Raw genomic sequence first — 26,888 nt, 5'->3', positions numbered from 1 at the left:
TGGAACTTTTAAATGTTTGTATCTGGGATCTGGAATAATTTATGCCATTCTCAATGACTCAATCTTTGTTTTAATGAAATGCATTATGCAAAGTGAATATACTCTGGAAGATTTCAGAATTGTAAGCCCACCATCTCAAATATGCATTTTGTAGATTTTTTTTTTTATTATTATTAAATTTTTTTGTGATTTGGCATTTTTATCCATGTCGCTAATACTTTTTTCTTCAAAATAGTAAATAATTCACTAAGATGAGAAATCTCTTTCTTTAAATGTTTTTCTAATGCTTCACCATGAGAGCCAATTTACATGCTGTTGTCTTTGACAGTGACCACCATTAGATTTGTATCACAAATTACCTCTGGCTATCTGATATCTAAGTCTGGCTGCTCTTTTAGTATTAATGGGTGTTTTGCACTTTACTTGGTTTTAAAATTTATTTTTTTAAATCTCTCTTTTTTTGTCTCCTCTCTGAACAGCTAAACCAAAAAGCCCCGTCCTCAGGATCACACTGTGTTTCATCATGAATGTTGCTGCATCACCGACGGCCAGTGAGGCTTCCTCCCCTATGATAACCTCTGTGACTCCCACCCTGGAACCCGGCCCTGATAAACAAGATGATCCGTGTGGGCCCAGCGTTAGCGGAGATGGGTCGACTCAGAAACAAGATCCCTACCGCAGGTACCAAAAACCCCCTCCTCTCCACACAGGGGCCGACTGGAAGGTGGTTCTACATCTGCCAGAGATCGAGACCTGGCTGAGGACCACGACGGAGAGAGTCAGAGACCTCACACACTCTGTGCAGCAAGACAGCATTAATAGACATGTGGATGTGCACCTGGTACAACTCAAGGTAAGAGTACAGGAGTGCAGCATTAAAGGAACCAATATTTTGAATGATGCTGAATGTATCTTTGTCCATGGCTAGATGATTACATTATTTAATATTCACTAAGCCCTCATTTATTTGGTCAAAAATACAGTAAATACTTTAATATTTTTAAATACTATTGAATTTTTTTTTACCTATTTTTTTATTTATTTAAATATTCTACAAGAAACATATTGTGCTGCTTAATATTTTTGAGGAAACAGTGTTAGATTTTATAAATCTAATATAGCATAAATCTATTGTACAGTGCTTTAAGTGGCCCAAAAGAGGTACTCTATTATAGCCAAAACAAAAACTTTTTATTTTTTATTTTTTATTTTTGATGACTCCCCTCATCCCCTGAGGTAACAACAACTATACTGAAGGGCTTTTATATACAGCAGTCAACAGGAAACCTTAATAATAAATCCTTTTATTAGTTGAACTACTGAACATAAGTAAAATGTGCAAAAGGATTTAAAAAAAATCCAAACTGACTCAAATGATTCGCGAACCAGCTCCGAACTCCCGTACTGACTCAAATGAATCACGCTCCGAACTCCCGAACTGATTGAAATAATTCGCGATCCCCAAACTGACTCAAAGGATTCGCGAACCAGCTTTGAACTCCCGAACTGACTCAGATGATTCGCGAACCCTCTACGAACTCCCGAACTGATGCAAATGATTCGCGTTCCCCAAACAGACTCAAATGATTCGAAATTCCGCTTTGAACTCCCGAACTGACTCAAATGATTCGCGATCCCACTCCGAACTCCCAAACTGATTCAAATGATTTGCGATCCACAAACTGACTCAAATGATTCGCGAACCCGCTTTCAACTCCCGAACTGACTCAAATGATTTGCGAACCATATACGAACTCTCGAATTGATTCAAATGATCCTCCGAACTCCCGAATTGATTCAAATGATTTGCGATCCCCAAACTGACTCAAATGATTCGCGATCCCGCTCCGAACTCCCAAACTGACTCAAATGATTCGCGAACCCGCTCCGAAGTCTCGAATTGATTCAAATGATCTGCGAAGCAGCTCCGAACTCCCGAACTGATTCAAATGATTTGCGATCCCCAAACTGACTCAAATGATTCGTGAACCCGCTCCGAACTCCCAAACTGATTCAAATGATTCGCGAACCCGCTCTGAGCTCCCAAACTGACTCAAATGATTCGCGAACCCGCTCCAATTTCTCGAACTGATTCAAATGATCCGCGAAGCTGCTCCGTTCTGAAGAACAGTTCTCAGTTGAACTGTTCAGAACAAACAAGTGACTCATGCACAACCATCACAAAACAGAAATACAGTCGAGGATCATTTAGGTAACAGAACACAGTATTAAGAACCAAGGGTTTTTTTGTCTTGTGGACTAAATGTTAATATCTTTTATCTATAATATCTTGCATTAAGTTTGTCCAGATGTATTTCACACTGCGTGCAAAAATTTTCCCTGTGTAATTTCTCATCTTATATTTCTCTTTTGAGAAATTTGAGAGGAAACGTTATGTTGTTACAAGCTACTTTCTGAGATTTAGTGTTTTGATTTAACAATTATTTATTCATATTTTTACTATTTTACTTTTTTTTTTAACTTTCATCAACTCGTGAACCCCAATTTGGGAAACCCTGGTCTGTTGCACTGTAGTAGGCTAATGATGAGTAATGTTGACTTGATGATATCAACACATGTTTGATACAGTGATGCTGAGGTCATAGTGAGAGTTTCAGTGTTAGTCTAACAGCTCCCCCACTTTCAGATTGAGAAACCATTACAGAACTCCGTCTGAAAGATGTTTCAGAAACATTGTTGTGTTCTCATTTCATTTTTTACATTTGTTGGTTTAATCAGAACCGTGTGCTCAGCAGTCTTTAATTAGAAGTTCACTCTCTCGATGTATTTCACAAGAGAGAATCAGGCAGTCTGTGTTTCAGCTTCATCATGTTATAGCTCAGATAAACAGCGGCTCACATCATTGTGAGAGCCATTCAATGAAACAGAGGATTGCTTTGAAACTGAGATAGAAAGAAATATTGTAACCTCAAAAAGCAACACGCTTTAGTTTGAAATAAGTGAAAGTGAAAAGGAAACTGGCTGCGTCACTGTTCCCCTCGGTGAAGTCTGTGCATTATAAATGTATTACAGGAATCACTTCTTTAACTGAATGTGTCACTGCTGCTAGAGCGGGACCTGATGGTCTTTGCTGTTAAAAACACACTGCAGTCTCTGGTGTCATGGCGGTTTACAGCCAGTCTGAGAACCTTCATGTCCTGTTAATAAATCATAAGTGAAGCTTTTAGAATAAGTGTGTGTGTGTGTGTGTGTGTCTCTGAAGGGGAGCTTTTCTCTCATCGGTCAGACGGCATTGTCATTGCCACCACGGCTATGTCTTTTTAGCTGTGAAGTGAGGTTGTGCCATTAGGCTATTAACAATCAAATCATTTCAGTCTGATCTGAACAGTTTGAGTGCCACATTCTTTCAGATCTTGTTTTAGCAATCTTATAAATATTGGACCTAATAAATGTGGTAAATGATGCAAATGATTAATAAACTATTACAATTAAATATGTGAGTTAACACCCACACAGACATCTATATATTTGTTCATATGTGTGTTTGTTTATATAAAATGTTTATATGTTTGCGTTTGTATGTGTGTATATTTAAAACACACACACACACACACACACACACGGTTTGGAAATTGGATGGATATCTTTAATTTAACATTTTTATAATGATTTTTTACAACTTTTTTTTTAAATTTGGCAATTATTTATAATAAGAAATTTAATTTAACTAAATAATTTTTTTACTTATTTAATAAACAAGAAATTATACATAATCATATATGAACCTAATAAAAATTCAAAAGTACAAACCTTCAAGATTTATGAACAACCCTAAAGCTTAAAAGTAGTTTTCACCATTATATATGGTGTTCTTGAGGTTTGATGAAGGAAGAGAAGTCATGTCTATTATCTAATACTGCTGAAGATGTTTCAGAGATTTTACAGTGAGTGTTGCACCTTCTTTTTTCAGTGTGGGATTCAGATTTTTGCCTGATTTTCTTTTGTTTGAGCATCGTTTTCTGCTTTTTTAATGGACCCTTATAAATCACCTCTCTCTGCTGATGTTTTGTGTTGTTGTTGTTGTGAAGAATTCCTTGTGTGTTTCTTGCTGAATCCAGGGTTATTTTGAGCAGCTGACTGAAGGCTTTGTGTTCAGTATCAGCAGACAATGAGTCAGTCGGGCAGCACACATCTGTTTCTCCGTGAGAGGCAACAGAGCAAAGCACGGACTGATACTCCTACACTAGTGTGCCTCAGTGACTCACTTCCAGGCTTCCTGTGAGCTCCATACCGACTGTGACATATAGGACCACTGATTCTTCATGTCTGTGGTGATTTTAGAACTGCCTGTCAATATTGAGCTTTCAGGATGTATTATGTATCCTGAAAATGAATGTAAATGTCAACAATCATATACTTCCAGGAGGAATTTTGAGGCAATTACAGATGACAAAAACATCTTTCAGTCTCTCAGAAAGTCATATGTCTCTTCTTCCTCCTAAAATGAATCATTTAGCATCTTTTCAGGTTCAATGGCAAGGTGCTCTTAACTATATATTGTCTTTGACTTTCAAGCATACAGCGCCATCTCGTGGAGAAGATCAGGACTAGTGTTCAAGAGTTTGGAGTCAGTAAGGGAGTAACAGTAAGGCATTTCTAATGTTACAATATATTCTAATTCAAATAGATGCTGTTCTAAATTACATTTTAAAATATATTCAAATAGAAAACAGTTATTTTTAATTAAAAAAAAAAATTCTGTATCTTTGACTGAATAAATATGGCCTTTGAAAGCATAAGGTACTTGTCACAGTGAGGCTCTGTGACTAGAGACTCTAATGATGCAAAGGACTCTTACCAACATACACCTCCTGTTCTGCGCAAGTTGAACACTAATTAACACAGACATGTTTGTGTCACTGATCATGTGTGTTATTTAGAGTTATTCCTGTCATCATTATGCCATTTCTTTCTCAGTTTAGCATTTAATGATTCACTATGTTGATTTACATTTATATTTATGCATTTTGCAAACGCTTTTATCCAAATCAACTTTCAATGCATTGAGGCTATACATTTTTTTACCAGTATGTGTGTTAATGTATTGTGTTGTGTTAAGTTAACTTGTAACCGTTTTTTTATTAATTAATTATTTTTTTGTATGTATCATTGTAAATGCCATTGGCACACTAGTGGGAAACCTTCATTTTTGAACTTCTGGGAATTAACACTCTGAACTTTTGAGTTCATCATCACTTAATTTATATGCCTACATCTGCCAATACGTTTAGAGCGGTGGTGCTTATACTGTTTAAAACATCTTTGGTCCCTTTTTATGAACTTTACTCACCCATGTCTCTCTTAAAATACTTTTTTATAAAACATTAAAATAACTCACAGACTCCAAACTTTTGAAGTAATGTACTGTATAACTCTAGTTTATAGTAATCATGAGCACCCATTTGTTTGTGCATGTCCATTTATATATATGTGTGTGTGTGTTTTGTATGAAGTATCCTTGATATATGAAAATTGTATTTAAGTATGTTATATTTAAGTATATTGCTGTTACTGCATAGCAAACTGTTGACCAACGTTGGCGTCACTAACAAAGATTAATGAGAGAACGTGAGGTTCTCTGTCACTGATGGATGGATGGATAGTACAGAACTGATTCTGTAATAGAAAGTGGAATAGTCTGGTTTGCAGTAGCAGCTGTGTGTAGTATGTAGAGAGTGGACTCACTAATGGATGTCAGAGCGCCAAGAGTTTAGCACACAGCTGTGATGTCCACATTCCCCAAAGAGACCAGCCCTCAGAACAATGTCTGCAGACACACCCTTATTCCACAGATCAGATGTACAGTATGAGGATTCACACACACACACACACACTGACAAACACACTCACGCACACTTGCATTGGCACTAATAGCATGTAATAGCATTTTAGCAGTTGTCAGGATGCCGGGTGGACTCACACTAATGTGATTTACACACACACACACACACACGCAGACACACCCATGTTTCTCACGTCTGTATTTTTACCCTGTTGAAACCAGATCAGTTCACGTGGGCATGTATTTGGAGTGATGTAATCTTAGTTCTCGTTCAGCCTCCTCTGATGTACAGTGGGTTGAATGGTCTGCGTGGTTTGCAGATATGCTAAAGACTTCACCTTTTGTGTCATTTGCATGTTGCAGTTGTTTTTATATCATTTCCATTGCAATGTCATAATAGAAAGCTCATTTACAAAGCTCTGCACTTTTTTCATTTTTGTTTGTGTAATATTTTATCTAAAATGATTGATTTTCACTAGATTGCAGTACTAACATTTTTAAATTTATTTGGTAGAATTAAAGTTTATAGATTCTGTTTGGGCCTGTGAGTAATTAAGGCAACTTTTTGGGGTTGGTAAAGTTTTTTAATGTCTTTGAAAGAAGTCTCTTATGTTACCAGGACTGTATTTATTTGATAGCATAATATTCTAAAATATTATTACAATTTTATATAACTGTTTTCTATTTGAATATATTTTGTCATTTATTCCTGTGATCAAAGTTGAATTTTCATTACTATTTAGTGTCACATGATCCTTAAGAAATCAATGTAATAAGCGGATTTGATTTCTTATAATTATCAATGTTGAAAACAGTTGTGGTGCTTCATATGTTGATGAATAGAAAGTTTTGGAACATTATAAATCTATTTAATGTGATTTTTATTAGGAAGTATTTATTTAACAAAAATCTTAATGCATGCTTTTTCCAACGTACTCAATCAAAAAACATGCTTTTTCCATGATGGCAATGTTTAAAACTTTTTTTTTTCAATATGTACCCTGATACATTTAATTATTTTTAAAATGAATGGTGTGTCAATGCTGCGTCAGAGCAGCATACTTCTTGTAGTTTTCCAACTAATCTTTTGCATCTTCTGAGATATTAATATTATTTTAATATTAACAGTATGTTTTAGTGTTTCAAATTCATAGATAAAAATGCAAATTTTTGTAAAAAATGTATGTTTGTGATGCATTTGCTTAAAACCTACTGTGCCAAACACATTAATTTGCTTTATGATGCAATTTTAGTATGCAGATCCTTAACATAGCAGTAAATACACCTCATTGTTTGCTACTTTGCACTTATAGGTTTTATTATACTGTACAATGTAATGTACTAGCCTTGTTGATGTTCATATCATTGTGGAAGCCCCAATATGTACGGTGACCTTAGTGTATCCAGTTACGCCTCAAACCCCGATGTTACCCCCCCGCAGCAGCTGCCCCTGCTGGTGGGCCAGACAAAGTGAGGGAGGGAGAGAGAGAGAGGTCAGGTCCCAAAATAGCCCCTCGGTTTGGTGAGACAGCCCCTCCTCCAGAGATAAAGACAGAATGGAAGAAACAGGCCAGTGAAGTGAGTGAGGAAGAGTTACAGAGAGAGAGAACGATAGCATATCAGGCAGCACAAGCACTCAGAGCTGTCACATCTGACATCAGATCTGACACACATCAGCGCCGCATGCCGCGCAGAGCACACTAAAGCAATCTCTGACTTCATTCTCTTTGATTCATCGTGTTTTACTTCAGCCAGCGAGCAGGTAAGAGGAGGGATCAACTGACATGCTCAATATATTTCTAACAGGAAGCCTCTGATGGGTTGACATTGTGAAGATTGTTTGAAATATTGTTAGGATGTGAAGTCGAGTGGCTGAGTTTCTTTTATTAATAATTGAGTAGGCTGGCTTTGTATGTTTTTTTTTTGGTGTTGCTTATTGCACATTTTAGGGTGTGAACTGGTGTATTTTTTTCATAGGAAAAGGTTTATGTATTATTTTGCATTTGTAAAAGGAAGAACTTTTATTGAAAGTTCATTTTTGTGGGAGTGTTTGTATTTGTGTCCATGTGCTTGTGTCATCAGAGGTCACATGGTATTGAGAGGGCAGCTGTGGCACGCTTACAACCTCAACTGGCCAGTGATAAAAAAAAAAAAGTGCAGAAAAGTACCATGCTAATACCAAGATTTTTTGTACTATGGTGTAATAATGGTACACTGTTTGGGGTCAGTAGTTAAAAAAAAAAAGTTTGAAAGAAATCTGCATTTATTTGATCAAAACACAATAAAACTGTAATATTGTGAAATATTATTTTAATTGGAACTGCTTTCTATTATTTCTATTATTTTGTGACACTGACCTTGGAAAATGGAACATAAAATATTGATTTGAGTGGGGAAAAGCATACCAGTGATATAAGAGACCTGAAACCTGCACAGCTATGTTAGAAACTGAGACAATTCAATATTTTTGTGGCCATTATAATGCAGCAGTTGGCCAATGAGAATCAGTTAGTGTTATTTGAATCATTGTAAAGGGTCAAACACAAACCCTGATATGTTTTTAAGTTTATAAATGCTTAGTGTAACTGTAAATGTGTTGTTCATCATCCCTTTAATGTTTGAACTAAAATAGTTCTTCCACTATAGTATCTCATGAATTCAATATTTAAATCTTTTTTGATGCGATTCTTATCTTGACACTATCTTCAGAGAACCTTTGGTTTGGTTAAGCCATCATAATCTGTATTATAGTATGTGTGCTACAGTAGGTGATCTGTGTCTCCTGTAACATGGTCAGCTTGCACTCTACTGTTTGTTTTTGAGCCAGCGCAGCAGGAGTGTATGGAACCTGCTGCATCTTGGCGGCATGTCTGACCTACATTTAGTGGTGCCGTGTTATTTTAGGGAGTGTGCGACACCGTATCAAAGATGCTGCTGGCTGCAACTCTGGCGTTGCTGTGTTGACCACGAGCTGCAGTTGTTTTGGCATGTCTGCCATGACCTATAAATGCTCCTGCTCTCTCACCTTTCTCTTAATTGTCTCAGTGCTTTTTAGGTTCTGACATTTTCATGTTTTGGACATAATACTGAACTAGTTTGTTTTTCAGAAGAAAAAATATATATATTAAGGGATGTCAAAGATGCAGTTGTCACTTGGACTGATATTTTGAACTTAATGCGATTAAATACAAATACTGTTTTTTTTTTAATTCGTTTAGTGTAGTTTTTATGATGCAATTGCAATAATATCAAATTGACAAAATGTTTGAAAAGAAAGTTACAGTTTACTGTATGTCCTAGGAAACTATTTTGCCTCCTGAATTAAAAGTTTTTTATAAATGACGATGTTTAAAGTTTGGATGAGATGAGACAACTTTCAGAATTTGCTAGCAGCTGAGCCTCCTGACTTGCACAGGGATCATTATATGATCCAACTATATAAAGTGGACCCAAACTGTATTTGGACACCTAAGGTACACTTTAAAAATATTAATCTTATTGCATTACTTGGTGAGAAAAATGCAATTGTTATCTGACTTTACATACAATCCAAAACAATGAATGACATTCAGACATTATTAATTAAGTGTCCAAATATTTTTGGTGGGTCTCTTTAAATGTGCAGTTGCTACTGTATGTAGTGTATCTACACCATATCATCTTATTCTGTTTTGGGATATAATTTTCTGAAATTAGCTACTGCTTCTGAAACTAGCCATTTAATATCGGCCCCTAAACACCACAGTGACAAAAAAAAGCCCCCTAGACCCAGTGACCCACAGTCGTAAATGTGTTCTTCGCAGCTGTGACTTTCACATCAGATAAACCAGATAAACCGGAACTGGTTAGCAACTAAAATAATATTAGATATCCCAATAAGATCCCAGTGAAATCATTGTAAAATCTTACAAATATCAAGAAGCACAACTGCAGTGTGTGGTATATACCTACATTTTGAACAGTAGAGTATATGTCATGAAAGACATAAACAGAGGTAATTTACTGGGCTCTTTGGTATATTCTGAGATCTCCTCTGTATTATTCACGTCATGTGAAAATGACTCAAATGTCCATCCATTTTCTCTTACATGGATACATAACATAGTGATGTTGTTTCACTTGTGACTCGCTGAAGGTACAGTAGGTGCATGACAAGTAGTCTTCACCTGACTGATGTTTAGTTCCTTTTATCAAAACCAAACTAAATGATAAAACTGCAAAAAGTCCTGGAAACCTGAGCTGTTACCATAATACTGTTGTTTGGTATGCATAATACAGAAATATCCTGTTGAGTAATTCAATCTTTGCTTCAGTGAGCCGTGATTCTGGAAAAATATCTCTTCTTTCAGAAAAAAAGTACTTGTTACTCCTGCCCTGTTCTTTTTGCTCTTTCTCATGAATTATAATTCATACATCTGTTTGGTCTGAACATTAGACGTCTTCTATCTAAAAAGCCTTTGAGGGTGTTTCTTTAATATCCAGTGGGTTCTGGATTGATGATGGAAATAGGAAGTCAGTGAGAAAGCCACATCCTCAGAAATTGTGTATTTCCAAAGAGCTGTATGAATCCAGTGCCATCATATGATGTGTAATTTCATGCATAAAAGTGCAGATCTCAATACTATATCTGTTGACTGTCTGTGCATTTGTCTGTCTGATAGGACATCTGTGAAGACATATCGGATCATGTCGAGCAGATCCACGCACTGTTGGAGACCGAGTTCTCCCTGAAGCTCCTGTCCTACTCAGTAAACATCATAGTGGACATCCGGAGCGTGCAGCTCCTCTGGCATCAGTTGCGTGTGTCCGTGTTGGTTCTGAAAGAGAGGCTTCTCCAGGGCCTCCAGGACTCCAACGGAAACTACACCCGCCAGACTGACATCCTTCAAGCCTTCAGCCAGGATCACGACGAGGTCAGAAACATCTCCACAACATCATCCAAATTAAGCCACCTAAGGCGGGTACATCCCTTGCTTAGGGTACTAATTTACAAGGACAGAAATTAGTTATGCAACGTTCTGCTGGGAGTGTACCATAAACCCATTTGATATACACTTCACCACAGACATTCAGCCTAGACAACTCTAGCACACAAGGGGAAATCGTGGCCTAATGGTTAGAGAGTCGGACTCCCAATCGAAAGGTTGTGAGTTCGAGTCCCTGGCCGGCAGGAATTGTGGGTGGGGGGAGTGCATGTACATTTCTCTCTCCACCTTCAATACCACGACTTAAGTGCCCTTGAGCAAGGCACCGAACTCCCAACTGCTCCCCGGGCGCAAAGCCGCAGCATAAATGGCTGCCCACTGCTCCGGGTGTGTGTTCACAGTGTGTGTGCACTTCGGATGGGTTAAATGCAGAGCACAAATTCTGAGTATGGGTCACCATACTTGGCTGAATGTCACGTCACTTTCACATGCTTTTCTAGTAGACATTTGCAGTAAGGTGTAGCTACTTAACTTAGTCGAGTTCTTTTAACATAGGATAGATTTTATTACATTTTTAAATTTGAGTTTGCGACTGAACTTGTTTTTGTTATCTCGATCACCCTTAGGCTCGGCTGGATGCTTTGACAGAAGTGGACGACTCTGGCCAACTGACCATTAAATGCAGTAAGGACTACTTCTCCTTGGACTGTGGCATCACTGCGTATGAGCTGAGCGACTACAGTCCCATTGACGACCCCGAAGGTCGAGGGCCACGCTCCCTTTATCCCGAGTTGGAGCAAGACTTTCCAGAACTTCTTCAGAGTGTGGATCTCCTCAACATTGCAGCCTCCAGACAAAACCAGGTTTTGTCTCCACCTGCAGAAGAGTCTGTTACCCCCACCCAGGAACCTCAAGAGACAATCATTGTCCCCACTAACGAAGAAAGTGCAGAAGATTCAGCAATGCAGGGAGATTGTGGCTTTGGCCTTTCCAAACGCCCTCTTCAAGGTGGCTTTAAGAGTGATGTCTCTCCCACACAGCCTTTGCCTAAAAAGCTAATGTATCTGGAAAGTGACGGGGACACAAGGTGCACTAGGTCTTTGCCTCTCCAGTACCAAGCTGACTTGAGCAGAAGCACACCGTCCCTTCTGGATACACCAGATCGCTCAAAGTTCTGGCTGGAGCTGGAATCAGTTTATCCAGGCAATGGGAGTCAGTCCTTCGAGAGTCTCCATGCCATGAATGGAGGGATCTTGCAGATGAGTCTCAAGAGACCTTCTGTGTCCACCGAAGTTCCTCTGGAGAGACGCTCAGCAGAGGCCATCCAGGGATTCCACAAGCAGAAGCACTTGACAAACTTAAAGACTATGCGCTCTAAAGCCAAGCAGGCTTACAGTGACTCTTCCAGCCCTCCACCATCTTCAGGGGAGGACATCTCAGACCCAGACCAGCGTGAAATGTCATCCAGCCCGGACGATCAAGCTCCCACCACAGGTTCTCTCTGGATCGTGAACCAGAATGCTTTGTGCATCTCCAATGCATCGGGGAGCTCCAAAGAACACTGGTATGGTTCGGATGAGTTCCTCGCTCTTCCTTCCCAGCTGAAAAAGACAGAGATGTTGGCATTGAAGCTGGAAAGCCTTGCTCAGGCTTTACCACAAAGGGGCCTGGAAGAGTCGATTCAGGATGTGGATGACTGGGAGCTCACTGAGCTCAACCCTGACTGGGAGAGCAGCAGTGATCTCCTTTTGCTTCACCCCTATAAGAAGCCCTCCCGAGCCGGCCGCTTTTCACCTACCTCCTCGAGCGACGTGGCACCTTCCCTGGATGACAGCATCGAGTCTGGCCCACTCAGCGACCTGTTGTCCGAGGACGAGGGGGCGAGAAGCACACCAGAATCCAGGGGTAGAAATATATCAGCTGGCTGGCCAAATGCACCAAAGATGATGTTTCAGTGCACACCCTTGATACAGCAACTACTTGCAGATATTCAGCACCAAGAGAACTACCATGATGTCTGGGCCAAAATAGAGGTAAGAGATTTCTGCTTTTTGGCACAGTATACTTGAATGACGTACAGTATATGCTTTAAACCGTTCCATATATATACTGGATATTGTGACATATGAACTGAATGCAGTATATACTGTTTACTGTTACTTATTCAGTATATGGCATACTGTACAGTATGTATAGCAAACTAGATACTATTTTCAATAGTAGGTTAGACTGTAGACATTCTGTGATAAACTGTTATGTTACAGTTACATTATACTGTCCACCTGTATACTGCACATTTTGGCAAATGTATCACTGTACAGTCCTAGTATGCATGTTATATATTGCAAAAATAGTAAGATAAGTGTGTTATTTCCATAGCCAATCACTCAACAAATCTAAATGAACAACCAAGTGTTAATGCTAACACTCTGAACTTAAATTTATCACAGTTCTACATTTCCGATTTAATTTCAAAGGGATATAATCATTAAGGAAGTAATTTGTATGCCTTAATCCTCATTCACATAGAGGCGGCAGCTAATATGTGTCACTACACTAAGCAGATATTAAAAACAGCTGATAACTAAAGGGGTAATGAACTAACAAGCCACCTTAGCCTTTTGCTAATATTCGAAGCCTAATTAACAGGATTGCACTTCTCGACAACCTCTCTTCAGTCCCAAGTCTGTAATTAAATGATTAGCTGTGTAATTAAGAATATGCAGTCAAGTTTATAAAGGACCCTGCTGCTTGAGGAAACCCAAACTTGTCGGACTAGTTCTACACTTTGTGCAGAATAGCATCCTACCATACCATACTCTTACTATTGCTGAACTATATATTATGTAAACTGTGCACAGTATACAAATTTTTGAATGGATGGAAATACCCAGATGACCTAGTACATTTGCTGAAATTAGCAGTATGCGTCAGAATTATTGCGGGAATACTGTATCCTACAATGCAATGCATCTTTAAATATTGTGTGACTTTAACTTTTTAAGAAGAAATGTAAAAAATATATTAAATATGCTAATTTGTATTTACGTTTTATTAAATTAGCAGATGGTTTTATTTAAAGCAATTAGGGAACATCACAAGCAAGTTGTCATAATGTAGGGTCCTACATTATGACAACTTGCTTGTGATGTTCCCCAACTATAACACTAAAGTGAATGCCACTTAAATGCAATATCCCTGAGACAAATTAGTGAGGTCAGCACAATGTGACATTACTGTTTGTGGCACACTACTGTTTGAAATGTTCATCATGGAATAATGCATATTAATTAACTTAAAAATATCAAAGCATAAACATTTTTTATTTCCTGACTGTTGAGATAAGTTCTACTCTTTGGTTTACTGTCTTAGAGACATAGTAGCGTACTATCGCCATCTGGTGGTCAAATGGAAATTCACACCATAAGAACACCAGAAACCTAAATTAATATAAATGAGTTTCTTTGTTTAAGAAAATGAGACAATATTAAAGGCATGAAATCATTTTTCATTTCTTTTTTTAAACAAGAAAATTTAGATGGTACAAATTTTTTTCAACTTTTTGAAAGAAGTGCATATTACCCAAAAAGACAATATAAATTAATCTATTAATTGAATAATTTGAATTACATTAAAATGTAGACTGGCTTACTTTTAGTTGGTCAGACTAGTTCAGTCCCATCTTAGCACAGGGGCTAATTTAATGTAAATGACAATTTCAACCAGTTGCATGACTTTATATCGTCCTCTGGTATTCTTTCAGTTCACAGTAATTCATATTTTATCACCTGCACATTCAGTGAACTGTTTCATCTTTCTCCTTCTCTTTCTCTCTCTCTCTCTCTCTCTCTCTCTCTCTCTGTGTCTCTTCTGCCTCCCCACACCTTGACATTCGTTGCACATCTTTGTCTTTGCGTCTTTATTTTTGGTGCCAGCTATGGTATTAAAAATAAGACTGTACTTTTTTTTTTAATAATAATATATACACACATTTTATGCAACAGATTTTTTTTCCCAATAGAATTTGATTTGAGAGCTGCTGAATTATGATAATTTTTATTGTATCATGATATGCATTTATATGATTATATTTTATATGCAAATTATTATATTAGGTATAAAAAATGATGCTTATCTTTAAGATCATATACATATACAATGTTTATTTATTTATTTTAGGCATATTAAAAACTTATAAAATGTGAAATATTCATGAAAAACCATGTAATTTATTTATTATTATTATTATTATTATTATTATTATTATTATTATTATTATTATTAGGAGCAGTGTGATTGTTCTCTGAATATTCTCCTTATGCATTCAATTGAAAAACAATGTTTGGAATGACATCAGGGTGATTAAATTATATATAAAAAAAAAACAAAAAAAAAAACAGAAAGTTTACAAACAGACATTGGGAACATGCTGATAAAAGCAGACATACAACATCAAAGTGATTAAATAATAAACAAATTTAAATTTTTGGGTGAGCAGTTGTCCAATTCAAATATGAATTTGGCGGCAACCGACTGCCCTCGTTCCCGTTAGCTCTCTCTCTCTCTCTCTCCCTCTCTCTGTCTGTCTCTTTCTTGTTCTTTCTTTGGGGCATGGAGTCGCGTCTCATTTTCTCTTCCTCCCTCTGTAATACACTCACAAACAGGTCTTGCGACAAGCCTCAGTTAATGCTGTGACCAGCGGCTACATATTCATCTGCTCTGAGAGCTTTTATCAGTGCACAAGATGAGAGTGAATTACACCGCGTCCCTGCCAGGGGAATCATTTAGTGGCAGTATCTATTGATCTCCATCGACTGCCACAATTTCACACAATTCCTTTGGTCTATATGATGATGTACTATATTGCAGCAGAGCTGGAGAGATATGCGATAGTTTGAAGGCTTTCTTTCAACATAAAATTAATCAACCAGCTTTGGCCAGCTTGAACAAGACAGTGTGCCAGACCAGAACCAGGCCCAGCTGATCTGTTCAACAATACAGACAATAAACCAGAAGGAGATGCATTCAGGCCTTATTCTGACATCTGAAATGGCAGATCTGATTCCTCTCCAGCATTTAGCTTTGAAAGCACAGCCAGTCTCACCCACTTCAAAGCTTTTCTGCCGGCGAAGGCCAAGCAGTCGATAAAATTATGGGATTTTTAGCCGGCGTCTGCGGAGAGGTCATTTATATCAATATCTTTGATTTTCGCCAACGTTAGATAATGAGCAGTAGGAGCTGCCTTAGAGAAAGGCCTAGATGTTCTCATTTTACATTCAGATGGATCATTAGAGACTTCATGAAATGGTATTTGATCTGATTGGGCGTATGGCATCGAAACATGAGAGGACCAGCATATTTGTCACTCTAATTAGAGCACAGATCCTCGTCATTCACCCTCTGGTTAACCACAGACTTGAAGGAATAGTTCACCTGAAAATGTCATCATTTAACTCGCCTTCATTTCGTCCTCTTTCTTCCATATGCAGAAGAATGTTCAAACTGCTCAAATGAGTGCTGTTGAGCACCAACGATAACATAATAGTACCATAAAGTATAAGAAAAGATGACTTCTGAAGTCTTATGAAACGCATTTGAGAGCTGTGGCAGAGGTGGAAGGTTTTCAGTGAATAACAACACAAATCTTGGCCGGTTCCTCACACAAAGCTAGCTATAGATTATGGGTTGTTTTATCCTTTTTTGAGGAGGTATGAAACACCCCTTCTACTTGTTGTATGTCATTTAGACGTCTCCTGTAAAACTGTTCCTCCAGTATTTGTTTTAGTTTTCCTGTGGTCCAGTAGATGGCAGTATTTACACACCAGCACATTGAATCTCCTAACACTGCAACAGCAGTGGAGGCACATCAAGGGCAGCTTCTGTGTGACATTCCCTTAAGCATTGTGTGCTTTTGACAAATGCAATCTCTTGCTCTCAAACTTTTATCATCAGTTTATCAAAACACTTGATTATTTTTTCTGAAGTCCTATTTGTTGTGGTGTAACACATGGTGGTTTTAATGTTTTGGGACTTTTGATGTAAAGGAGTCACATTTACTGTGTTTGGCCATGTTGATGTGTCGGTGTGTTTGTTCCTGCAGGGTTTTGTCAGTAAACTGGATGAGTTCATCTGCTGGCTGAGAGACGCTCTCGAAACCACAGACAACTGGACACCACCCAGAGCTGATGTCCACAGCCTCAAACTCTACCTGGAAACTCACCTTGTGAGTAAACATCTGTCCGTCCTTATCCTTCAGTGTGTGAAAACTCACAAAAGTTAACAAATGAACACATGCTCAGAAGTGTTTCCCTTTAAGGTTCAAACTGCTTTGTTTAATCTACTGAAATTTCATTTTTCAATCTTAAAGGAGGATTTTCGCTCAGATGTTGCTCTTTCATAGTTTCATCATGTTTCTCAGTCATGTTTAATTTAAGTCTCTGACGTTTCCCATAAATTACTTAAGAGGAATCAAAATAGGCACAAATGAGTCAATTGTTTATGCACAAAAGGATTGTTTAAAATGAAAGCATATAACAGCTCAAATAATTTTCTTGATTGTATTAATAATACATTTATGTGAATTTACTTTTAAAAAGAGTTGTACAGTAGAATTGTACATTTTATAGTAAATTAATAGATCATTTATTATTAATTTAATTACTGATCAATTACTATGTGTGTATGTGTATGTGTGTGTGTGTGTGTGTGTGTGTGTGTGTTTTTGTGTGTGGGTGTGTGTATAAAATATTAATCCTTCAGATTTTCATATTATCAAAAGTAAATTCTAAATGTACATGTATAATAAAAAATTGTTCTATATTGTAATATATAATATTTAAATATTTTATAGGTTACTGTAAATGTTCTCTATTCCAAATGGTTTTATATTATATTATATTATATTATATTATATTATATTATATTATATTATATTATATTATATCTGTGTAAACATGTATAATTAAAAAATATATATCTGGTGTTTTATCATATTTAAATAAATCATTTACAGTAAATTATACATTTCTTCTATTCCAAATTTAAAAACAATAATTTTATGAATATAAATACATACGATTATATTTAATATTATCAAAAGTATGCTGTAATTCAACATGTATTATTTGGAAACGTGGATAATTTAAAAGCTTTATACATTATTATAGCTAACTTCTGAATGTACATGCATCTATTTCTAAATCTGCATCGTTTAGCACTGTATTATATAGATAAATATTGATATTGTATTTGCCCTCGACCACTAGTTGAGATCTCTTCTAAAATTTCAGAGTTTATTTTCAAGAGAAACGTCTGAGAAGTAGGAGACATGAGCAAAGTTCTTCATTTGTCCTTCGTTAATTCTCACTGCTGTCTGGGAAAACTAATTGAAGTATTAAAGAGATCTCATTTATGAGTTGTCTTTCCAATGGGAGTCCCACAGTAGCCTGTATCAGAAGCGTATCATGTTTTCCTCATGCACCAGTGAGATGTGTTTGTTTATCCATCTGTGTGTGTGACCGGCCGGCTCTCCTGAAGAAGGAAAATCACATTGTGATTTATAGTGAGGGGCTTCACTCATTTTTATTGATTCAGAGAGCGGGGTCTCATACTCGCTGTCTCTCATCCGGCTTTCGGGGGCTCTTAGGATGTGCTCACAGGTTTAATGTCTGAGCATGAAGTCCAGCTGGCAGGTGGAGAGTGTGTGTGTGTATGGGTGTTTGTGTTTCTGTCCGTGCACATATATGTGTGTGTCTGTGAGCATGGATCTTTTCCGGTACCCGAGAGCCGTGAGGAGGAGGCTGGCTGTTGCAGGGTAGGAAGAGAAGGGGAGAGAGAGAAAAGGAGTGGGCTTTCTTTATAAGGCATTGAGAGATTGTGAAATGAAACAGCTATTGATTGCACTGGGTGGTGGATCCAGGTCTCTGAATCACATTAAAGACACACACACACACCAGCCTCCATTGGCAAATGAGACACAGAAACAAGGGCCAGAAACACAAATACTGAGCTGTGTTCTTGCTTTCTAACATACACACAAACATTAAAGAGACTGTGTATATGTCAGTCAATGTATTTATTTTTGAATGTACAGTCTTTCATTTCCAGATAAAGATAGATAAAAAATTAAGCACTCACTAGTCAAATGGTCTTCAGAAGTTTCTGTTTGCAATAACAAACCCTGTTTATTCGGTTTTGAATTTGCATGTTAATGTAATCATCTAGCTACATTAATTGTTTTAAAATGTAGTACTTCATAACTTTAATTTGCTTCTTAGTTAAAAAAAACTGTGGTTGCAGCTTCAACAGCCGTTTTTTCCATCGGAGAAATGTAATGTTAACACCGCTGAACCAGCCCAAGGTTGTTTGCTGGTCGTGCATTTGCTCGTTTAAGATATTTGAGCTTGTTTTCCAGACTAAAGTGCTCAGTTCTCAAAACTCCTTTGAAACAATCAAACCATCACATTAGGCTTTTTAAAGCTGTTTATTTCACTAGGGAAATGTCATAATATCAAATAAGTCTAAAAACATCCATGAACTTCTAAATGTACCAAAAATGGTTACCATCTGGGCATCTTTAGCATACTGCTTACAATACACTATGCTTTGAGTCATTCAAATCCAAATCTCACATACTATGTATTGCACATAGCATGTGATTTGTGAATCAGTATTGTTCATAAATAAACATTTGGCCTTATTTGTAAATAACAATTTTTTTTTTTACAGAAAATTTAATATAAACAGAAATAAAAATATAAACAGAAAAACATTTTATTGAGTATAATCAAATATAATAAATATCTAGTAAATATTTAAATTAATTTGCATACATTTATTTCATTATATTACGTAATATTTTTTTTAACCAAAATTGTTATATATAAAATTAAAATTAAAATTATATTTATTTTTCTAGAATATAATTTTAATAGCTCACCTATGAAAATGAACAATTCTGTCATTGTTTTCTCCTGACATTCTAATCATTAAAAATATATTTTGAAGAATGTTGGCGTTTTCAAAATTCTTGTGTGTTTCACATAAGAGAGAAAGTCATGGAGGTTTGGAATGAATTGAAGGTGAGTAAATGATGACAGATTACATTTTTTGGGTGCACTGTCCCTTTAATAGCAAGCACAACACTCATGATCCAGGAGAGATTGACAGGCCGTCCTCCTGTCTGCTCACCCCAGAATCCACAAATACCTTCAAACCACAGCACAAACCCCAATCTGTCTCCAGACAGCTCCTCCTCGCACAGCAGCCTTCCCTCCGTTCTCTCTCTCTCTTATTTGGGGATTAGGTCTGGGGAGGATCGTGGTCCACTGGTTGCTGTGGCACATCTATTGATCTCAAGTAAGAGATAACCTGTTTGCCCTCACATCTGATCCCAGCTCAGAGCAGGGTGCCAGCTCTGCGTCCCGTCTGTCTGCTCGCACACAAACACACGCAGACGCCTCACACGTCAAGAGCTAGCAGAACTAAGCGCGTATCACCTCCAGTGTGAAGATGCAACACTAATTTGTACTGTAATGGCAAACAAAACACACACCAGCTTTCGGCTTTGTGCAGTCAACATCTCTGGTTTCATTCATGAACACATTGGATTTTCTCTTCGAGGCTGGGTTTTGAAGGTAAAGGTGATGATGAAATGGATGTTAGAGTATTTTTCACACCTTGAATCTTGACGGGGATGTTTTTATGTTGTTTTTAGTGTTGTTTTGCATCTCGTACATCCTTGTTTAATAAAACATGACGTCTGGTGCCTTATTGCTTATGCTGAACCTTGAATTGGAGCTGCACGAATTGATATAAAGAGTCTCTTAATAAGATTGTGATATTGATATCGCCTCAGTTAGAGTTGATGGGATTATTACAGCTCGATTTTTAATGCCGTGAATACAGTATTCGAGTGTCCTTGCCATGTGCACCAAAAATTGATATTACACCCTATTACTAGAGCATTTTGTTGTAGCATAAATCAGTGATGGATATCTGTTTATTCTGCATTTTTGTTCCCCTTCTGATTGTTTACTCATTTTAAAGGAGTTTAGCTCTGTAAAGGATATCAATTTTAACCTGTATCCGAAGTCATAAATAAGCTCTCCTCGGTTTCTCTCGTGTCTGTCATGAGTGATAAATTGTCTCACCTGCTGATCCATCACCCGTCTCGTCCCGCTCAGACTTTCTGATGGCACAGAGTTGAGTGAGAGAGAGAGTCTCGGTCTTCTCGCTCCGCTCTCTTGTCTACTTGTACATGACTAGTGCTTTTTCTTGTGTAGTGTACTGTCTTCTTAACCCAATAAAACAACTGTATCATATTTTATAGGCAAATATGTAAGGCCTCCTTGATCAACGTGATCAAAACTTTGCTAAAAAACAGTTGTACACAATCTTATACATGCATTCTGTCGTCTGATTGATAGTTTGTACTTTTTTAGCAAGCAAAAGTCAATTATTATAATTTTTTTTTAATTGTAAATTATAATTGTAAAAATGTCCACAGCCTTCAGGTTGTGGTTCACAAGTCTTTTTGATAAGACATTTTTTAAATAATTCAAGAAGAACATTTACTGGATTGGAGCAACTTTGATTTTGACTTTTCGAAAAATCACGTTAAAACATGAGTATCAAATATGATCCATGACGCTTTTGAGGAACATTTATTTGTTTGTCTCCCAGTCATCACTGTGTAGCATTGCAATGCATTATATTTGGACAAGAAAACCAGTCTTAGGTCACTCAGGCATATTTGTAACAAGAGCCAAAAATACATTTTATTGGTCAAAATTATAGATTTTCCTTTTATGCCAAAAATCATCAGGATATTATTTAAAGATCTTGTTCCATGAAGATTTTTATTAAATTTCCTAACGTAAATATATGAAGACGTATTTTTTGTAATATGCTTTGCTAATTTAGACAACTTTAAAGGCACCCTCAGATTCCAGATTTTCAGATAGTTGTATCTCGTCCAAATCCTATCCTAATAAACCATACATCAATGAAAAGCTTATTTATTCAGCTTTCAGATGATGTATAAATCTCAATTTCGAAAAATTGACTCTTATGACTCAAACTAAGCATTTAAATATCATCTAAGACATATTATTAGTCTATAGTAGTCTATAATACTGTTATTAAGGTCTCATTGATTACAAGAATTACATTGTACTTTCTGGCAATTTTTTTTTTACATCAGCAACTAAATTAAGTTGCATAGTTTTGCTGAATTTGAGCCTCTGATTAAAACTCCAAGTTCTTCTATATCATACTATAGGAGCCATAAAATGCCTGATGTATCAAATATAAAACTCAACAACAACAACAACAACAGCAAGATTTAATTCAAAATGTTGTCTAAAGTTTAAACAAAGTACAATAAATACATTAAATTATACAATACAGTGATGTATACAAAATGAATAATACTATAAAACTAAACTAAAATTAATACACTGACTGCATTGACACAATTAAGAAAAAAAAAAAAAATGTAAGTAAAGTTAAAGGGAAAACAAATATAAAAATAAAATCTAAATCAAAATACTAACAAAAATTATAATAATAATATTTCAGTGATACTAAAATAAGACTGATGCTGCCAGAAACAGTTTTTGTAATTCTAAAATTAAAAACAAGGTCCCTATTGGGTCATTTTTGTAGAGTCCAAAAAAAGTCAAGTCATGCATGTCAACAAACTGGAATTGCAATGTCAAACTCTTAATACTGTAATCCACACAGTACGCTCAGGTTGTACACTACACATTTTGAAAAACATAGTCATCGAAATCCATTTCACTCGTACAGAAAACTGTGCTCAAGAGTATACAGTGCATAATGCAGAATTAGTACTAGTAGCATGCTTGTGTGCGTGCACGAACAGACATTTGTGACAGCGGGATGAAACTGAAACTCTGATCCCATGTATACAGGTGGTTGCATCTTTCTGTCAGGTCTGCTGTCAGACAGACAGCTGAGGGTGAGAACGGCCGTGGCGGCTCGCGCTGCCCTCTGTGCCACTGGTCAGATCAGAACGGTCGGTAATGGCATGAAACAGGGCAGAGGGAGATCTGAGGAGATGAGAATCGAAGGTGAGGATGGCTTTAGGCGCCTCGACCGCGGGAACCCTGTGGGAGCGCGGCCCACCGCCCCCCTCGCTCCCACCCGTCAACCTCCACACATCTTCAAAAGCACATCCCTCACCGGCCCCCCTTTCCTCACGGATGCAGGATAATGCTGTCTACTCTTTGATTACACTTAGCAATTGGAGAGCCCTCCATTCGAGAGCGCTGGGTATTATCAAAACCAATCAACATGAAAGTTTTTTTTTTTCTCCCATCCGATTGGATGGCGAGAGTAGAGGGGAAAACAGTGTTTGTTGGGGGTTTCGAGAGGAATAAAAGGTGAAATAGAGACATCAGAGTAAATGGAGAGTCTGTTGGGAGACGTACACATGACTGAGAGTTGGAAAGCACCTGACGGATAGATCCTTTGAGCTGCTGAGCTCCACGCAGTGAATTGTGGGTGTAAGACAGAAATAGAGAAATGGGAACGCGGTTGCGTAGTCCCGAGGTCATTTTCTGGAGGGCACAACTGTGGGAGATACGGCTTCAGGTTTATAACAGCATTTGAATATTAGTTTATGCCGCAGATGATGAATTAGAGAGACGGCTGTCGTTTGTTAATAATTCAGCTGCACGGATGGCAGGATAGACTTGGACAAATACAGAGAGATGGGCTTCATTCCTCTGAGGATGTATGAATAATGCTCGCTTGAGATCAAGGAGTGTGTGAAGGGTGTTTAAAGGTTGTGTGTCAACAGCGCAGCGGGAGGTTATATACATTCAAGCTGAAGCACTTAATGTGAATTATGAGTGTTTGTTTTAATGGGATGGAACCATACGACATGTTCAAGAAAACTGATTTCATTGTCCTGTATAGGAAAGAAACATGACATCTCCTTCAAATCTCTGTTGTTTCCCCTAGGTTGCATTGAGATTAACTGGAGAGAACAAATTGAGACTTTTGCTCAAGTTTTCTGGAAAGATCTCAACAGTGTCATATTATGATCTGATCAGTATGAACTATTTCTCCTAAAAAAATCTCTCCCAGTAGAATGATCTGAACTGCTATTCACATTCATTTATGTATGCACATCTATATGCAGGAATATTGTGAAAATGTTATTACAGTCTAAAATAACTATTTAAAATATTTGAAAATGTAATTTTTTCCTGTGATGCAAAGCTGAATTTTCAGCACCATTACTCCAGTCTTCAGCGTCACGTGATCCCTCAGAAATCATTCTAAACAGCAACCTGTGAGCAATCAAATATTCATTAAACTGATTTAATGTGTCTCATTTCTCCTTGGTTGCATTGAGATTAATTGGAGAGCAAATGAGACTTTTGCTCAGGTTCCTTGAAGAGATCTCAACAGTATCGGCAAATAAAGTTCCCGATTCTCAGTATTTAAAGAGATCTCAATACTAGTATTAATTTGTGAACAGATCAGCATGAACTCAAATATTTATCCTCATGTTCTCTAACGATTAAATGATCTAAGCTGCTATCAACATGCACTTTTTGCATGTCACCTATTAACTATTGATTTGTTTTCATCCTAATTTTTCCAAGCAAATTCTTAAATAAAACAAATATTAAATCTAAAATCTTATTTAATGTAATAGCTGTCTGTCTATCTAGAGAATAAATTTCATTTTATTTCTGTTTTATTACTTGTCTTTTTCTTCTATGTTTTTTTATTCCCGATATTTAAAAAAAATCCTGTTTTATTGAATATTTTATTGTTTAGCCTACAGCTTGCTGTTTTGTTATCTAAGGAGTCTAAATGACTGATCTTGAGGGTAAAATGTGCTTAATTTTCATGAAAGCAGGAATTTTAATATTACTAAAATAGGCCTCGTTTTCTAAAATATAAATCTTTTCCTATTAATTGTGTTGCAAATTTAATCCTGGATGCGTCTTCCTTTATGAGCTTCACCCATTAGCTCTCTTGATCTATGAAAGAACAGCCCTTGAAAAATAAAATCCTCCTTTTTTTGTGTGCATTTGTGTAGAGATGTTCTAATGGAAGATAAGAGGGAAATCTGAAGGGGACAGAAAGTGTGAAGGGGAGAGAAAAAAAGAACTTTTCCCTTGCACTCACATGTTATTTTTGTGTTCATATGCGTGTAGAGTTTCAAACTCAACGTGGACAGTCACAGTGCTCTGAAAGACAGTCTCCTGGAGGAAGGACGGCAGCTCCTGGAACTCATCACCTCCCACAAATCAGGTACGGTTCTGCCGAGCCACACATTTATTATTAATGTTTGTATTAACATAGTGACCTTCAGAATTTATAAATCCTCAAGTAACCGCTCCTGAAGCGCCGAGCGCATGCCTTTTCACATACATTACAAATGGCGCACGGCCTGCTGAATTGAGTTCTGGGATAAAGCACAGAGATAGATGCGGCCAAAGCCGTATATGAAGAGAGCGGGAATTAAGAACAGCAGGTTGAGGAGTCAGAGGCCATTGCAGGCTCTCGTTCCTCTACAATATCTGTGATTATTCATCTGAGGAGTCTCACCGAGTGCTCGGCAAATGCACAGATCCTCACAGCTGACCTCGCTGCTGGTATGTCTCGTCTCCGCTGGGTAAAGCCGGTTACCATTAAATATGCAGATGGCTCTCAGAGGCAGGAGCGCTCCCTTATAATGCCCCGACAGCCCTGTCCTGCGGGGCCGCAGCGTGACGACAACTCCCTGCCAACTATACAAACACAAACATGCACGCTCGCACCTTTATTATAACCCATCCTTCTGTGGGGAGCTTCTCAAAGAAGCCTCTTACAGTATGTATTTGTTTTCTCCTTTGGAATAATGATACATGCTCTGGAATAATGCGAGTCGTTAAGGCCAGAAAATGTGTATTAAGTAAATAGTGGACACTTTGATTTTAAAAAGGACCTATTCTACACTTTTTACCATATTCTGTAGTTTGAATACACTACTGTTCAAAAGTTTGGGGTCTGTATGATTTTTTTAATGTTTTTACGGATGTCTCGGTCTTAGAATCATCAAGACTGCATTTGATCAAAAATAAGTAAAAACAGTAAAATAAACATGTTTATATTTTTCTACTTCAGAAATCATTCTAATTCTAATTTTTTTTGGATCATCATCAGTATTAAACTGCTGCTTAATATTTTTTTGGAAATCATTTCTTAGGTGCAAACTGAAATAAAAAAAATATTAGTAAAAAAAAATAATAAATTGAATTATCAAAAATACAGAAATCTATTTGAATATTTTGTAAAAATGTCATATATTTATGTGATGCAAAGTTGAATTTTCTGCATCATTACTCCAGTCTTCAGTGTCACATGATCCTTCAGAAATCATTCTAATATGCTGATTTGCCAATTAAAAAAAAAACATTTCTTATTATTATTAATGTTGAATTTTTTATATATATATATATATATATATATATATATATATATATATATATATATATATATATAAACATGATTTTTTCTATATTCTTAATGAATGGAAAGTTCAAAAGAACAACATTTAAAAAATGTTTTAAAAATAAAAAAATAACCATTTATGAAGAAATAACTGGATGCTCTTAAATACAATAGATGCAACATAATAATGCATGAGACAATTCAAATAATAGTATGCACTAACAGTATATACTGCACATTCTGAATAGCTTCTTCTTCAGGCATATATGTGCACCTTGCTAATGTCAGCCAATGGGCAGAACACCCACTTAAGCCCTACAGTGTGATGCTCCTGCCGTCCCGTCCCACACACACACGTACCCCTACAGTTGTTTTTAATGAGCCTTTAATGTGCTGTGATTTAACCATTTATCACGACTCACCCTTAATGATCCAACAGACGCATTTCGCTTTCTTCTTTCCCTCTTAAACTCAAACACATCACTTATAATAACGCTCATGGCATTATCATAATCACCACCATCATCATCTAAATCATTAAAACCAACCTCTGGTAAAAAATAAAATATTGAACAAGTTAAATGATAATATCTTCCTCTACACTTGCTAATCAACAGATGGGAAAAAAACAAGGCGTTTGATTTTCTCTCTTCTTGATGGTGGTGACCCGAGCTGGACCG

At 37.0% G+C, this 26,888-nt stretch overlaps 1 protein-coding gene across 1 annotated transcript in view; it reads left to right on the top strand.

Moving 5' to 3' along the window:
- Positions 1 to 497: 497 nt before the first annotated feature.
- LOC113072634 (A-kinase anchor protein 6-like) overlaps positions 498 to 26,888 on the top strand; it is a gene marked incomplete at its 3' end in the record, with an annotated part of 81,517 nt that continues 55,126 nt past the window's right edge. Inside the window, exons 1-5 of the mRNA XM_026245618.1 lie at positions 498 to 853; positions 10,465 to 10,716; positions 11,355 to 12,761; positions 16,829 to 16,951; positions 24,930 to 25,026. Of these exons, the coding sequence (XP_026101403.1) occupies positions 524 to 853; positions 10,465 to 10,716; positions 11,355 to 12,761; positions 16,829 to 16,951; positions 24,930 to 25,026 (2,209 nt within the window). The remainder of the gene's footprint in view (positions 854 to 10,464; positions 10,717 to 11,354; positions 12,762 to 16,828; positions 16,952 to 24,929; positions 25,027 to 26,888) is intronic.

Source organism: Carassius auratus, unplaced genomic scaffold, assembly GCF_003368295.1.
Source record: "Carassius auratus strain Wakin unplaced genomic scaffold, ASM336829v1 scaf_tig00009713, whole genome shotgun sequence".
Taxonomy (NCBI): domain Eukaryota; kingdom Metazoa; phylum Chordata; class Actinopteri; order Cypriniformes; family Cyprinidae; genus Carassius; species Carassius auratus.
The sequence above is the reverse complement of the archived record's forward strand: the minus strand, read 5'-3'. Positions and strand labels throughout refer to the sequence as shown.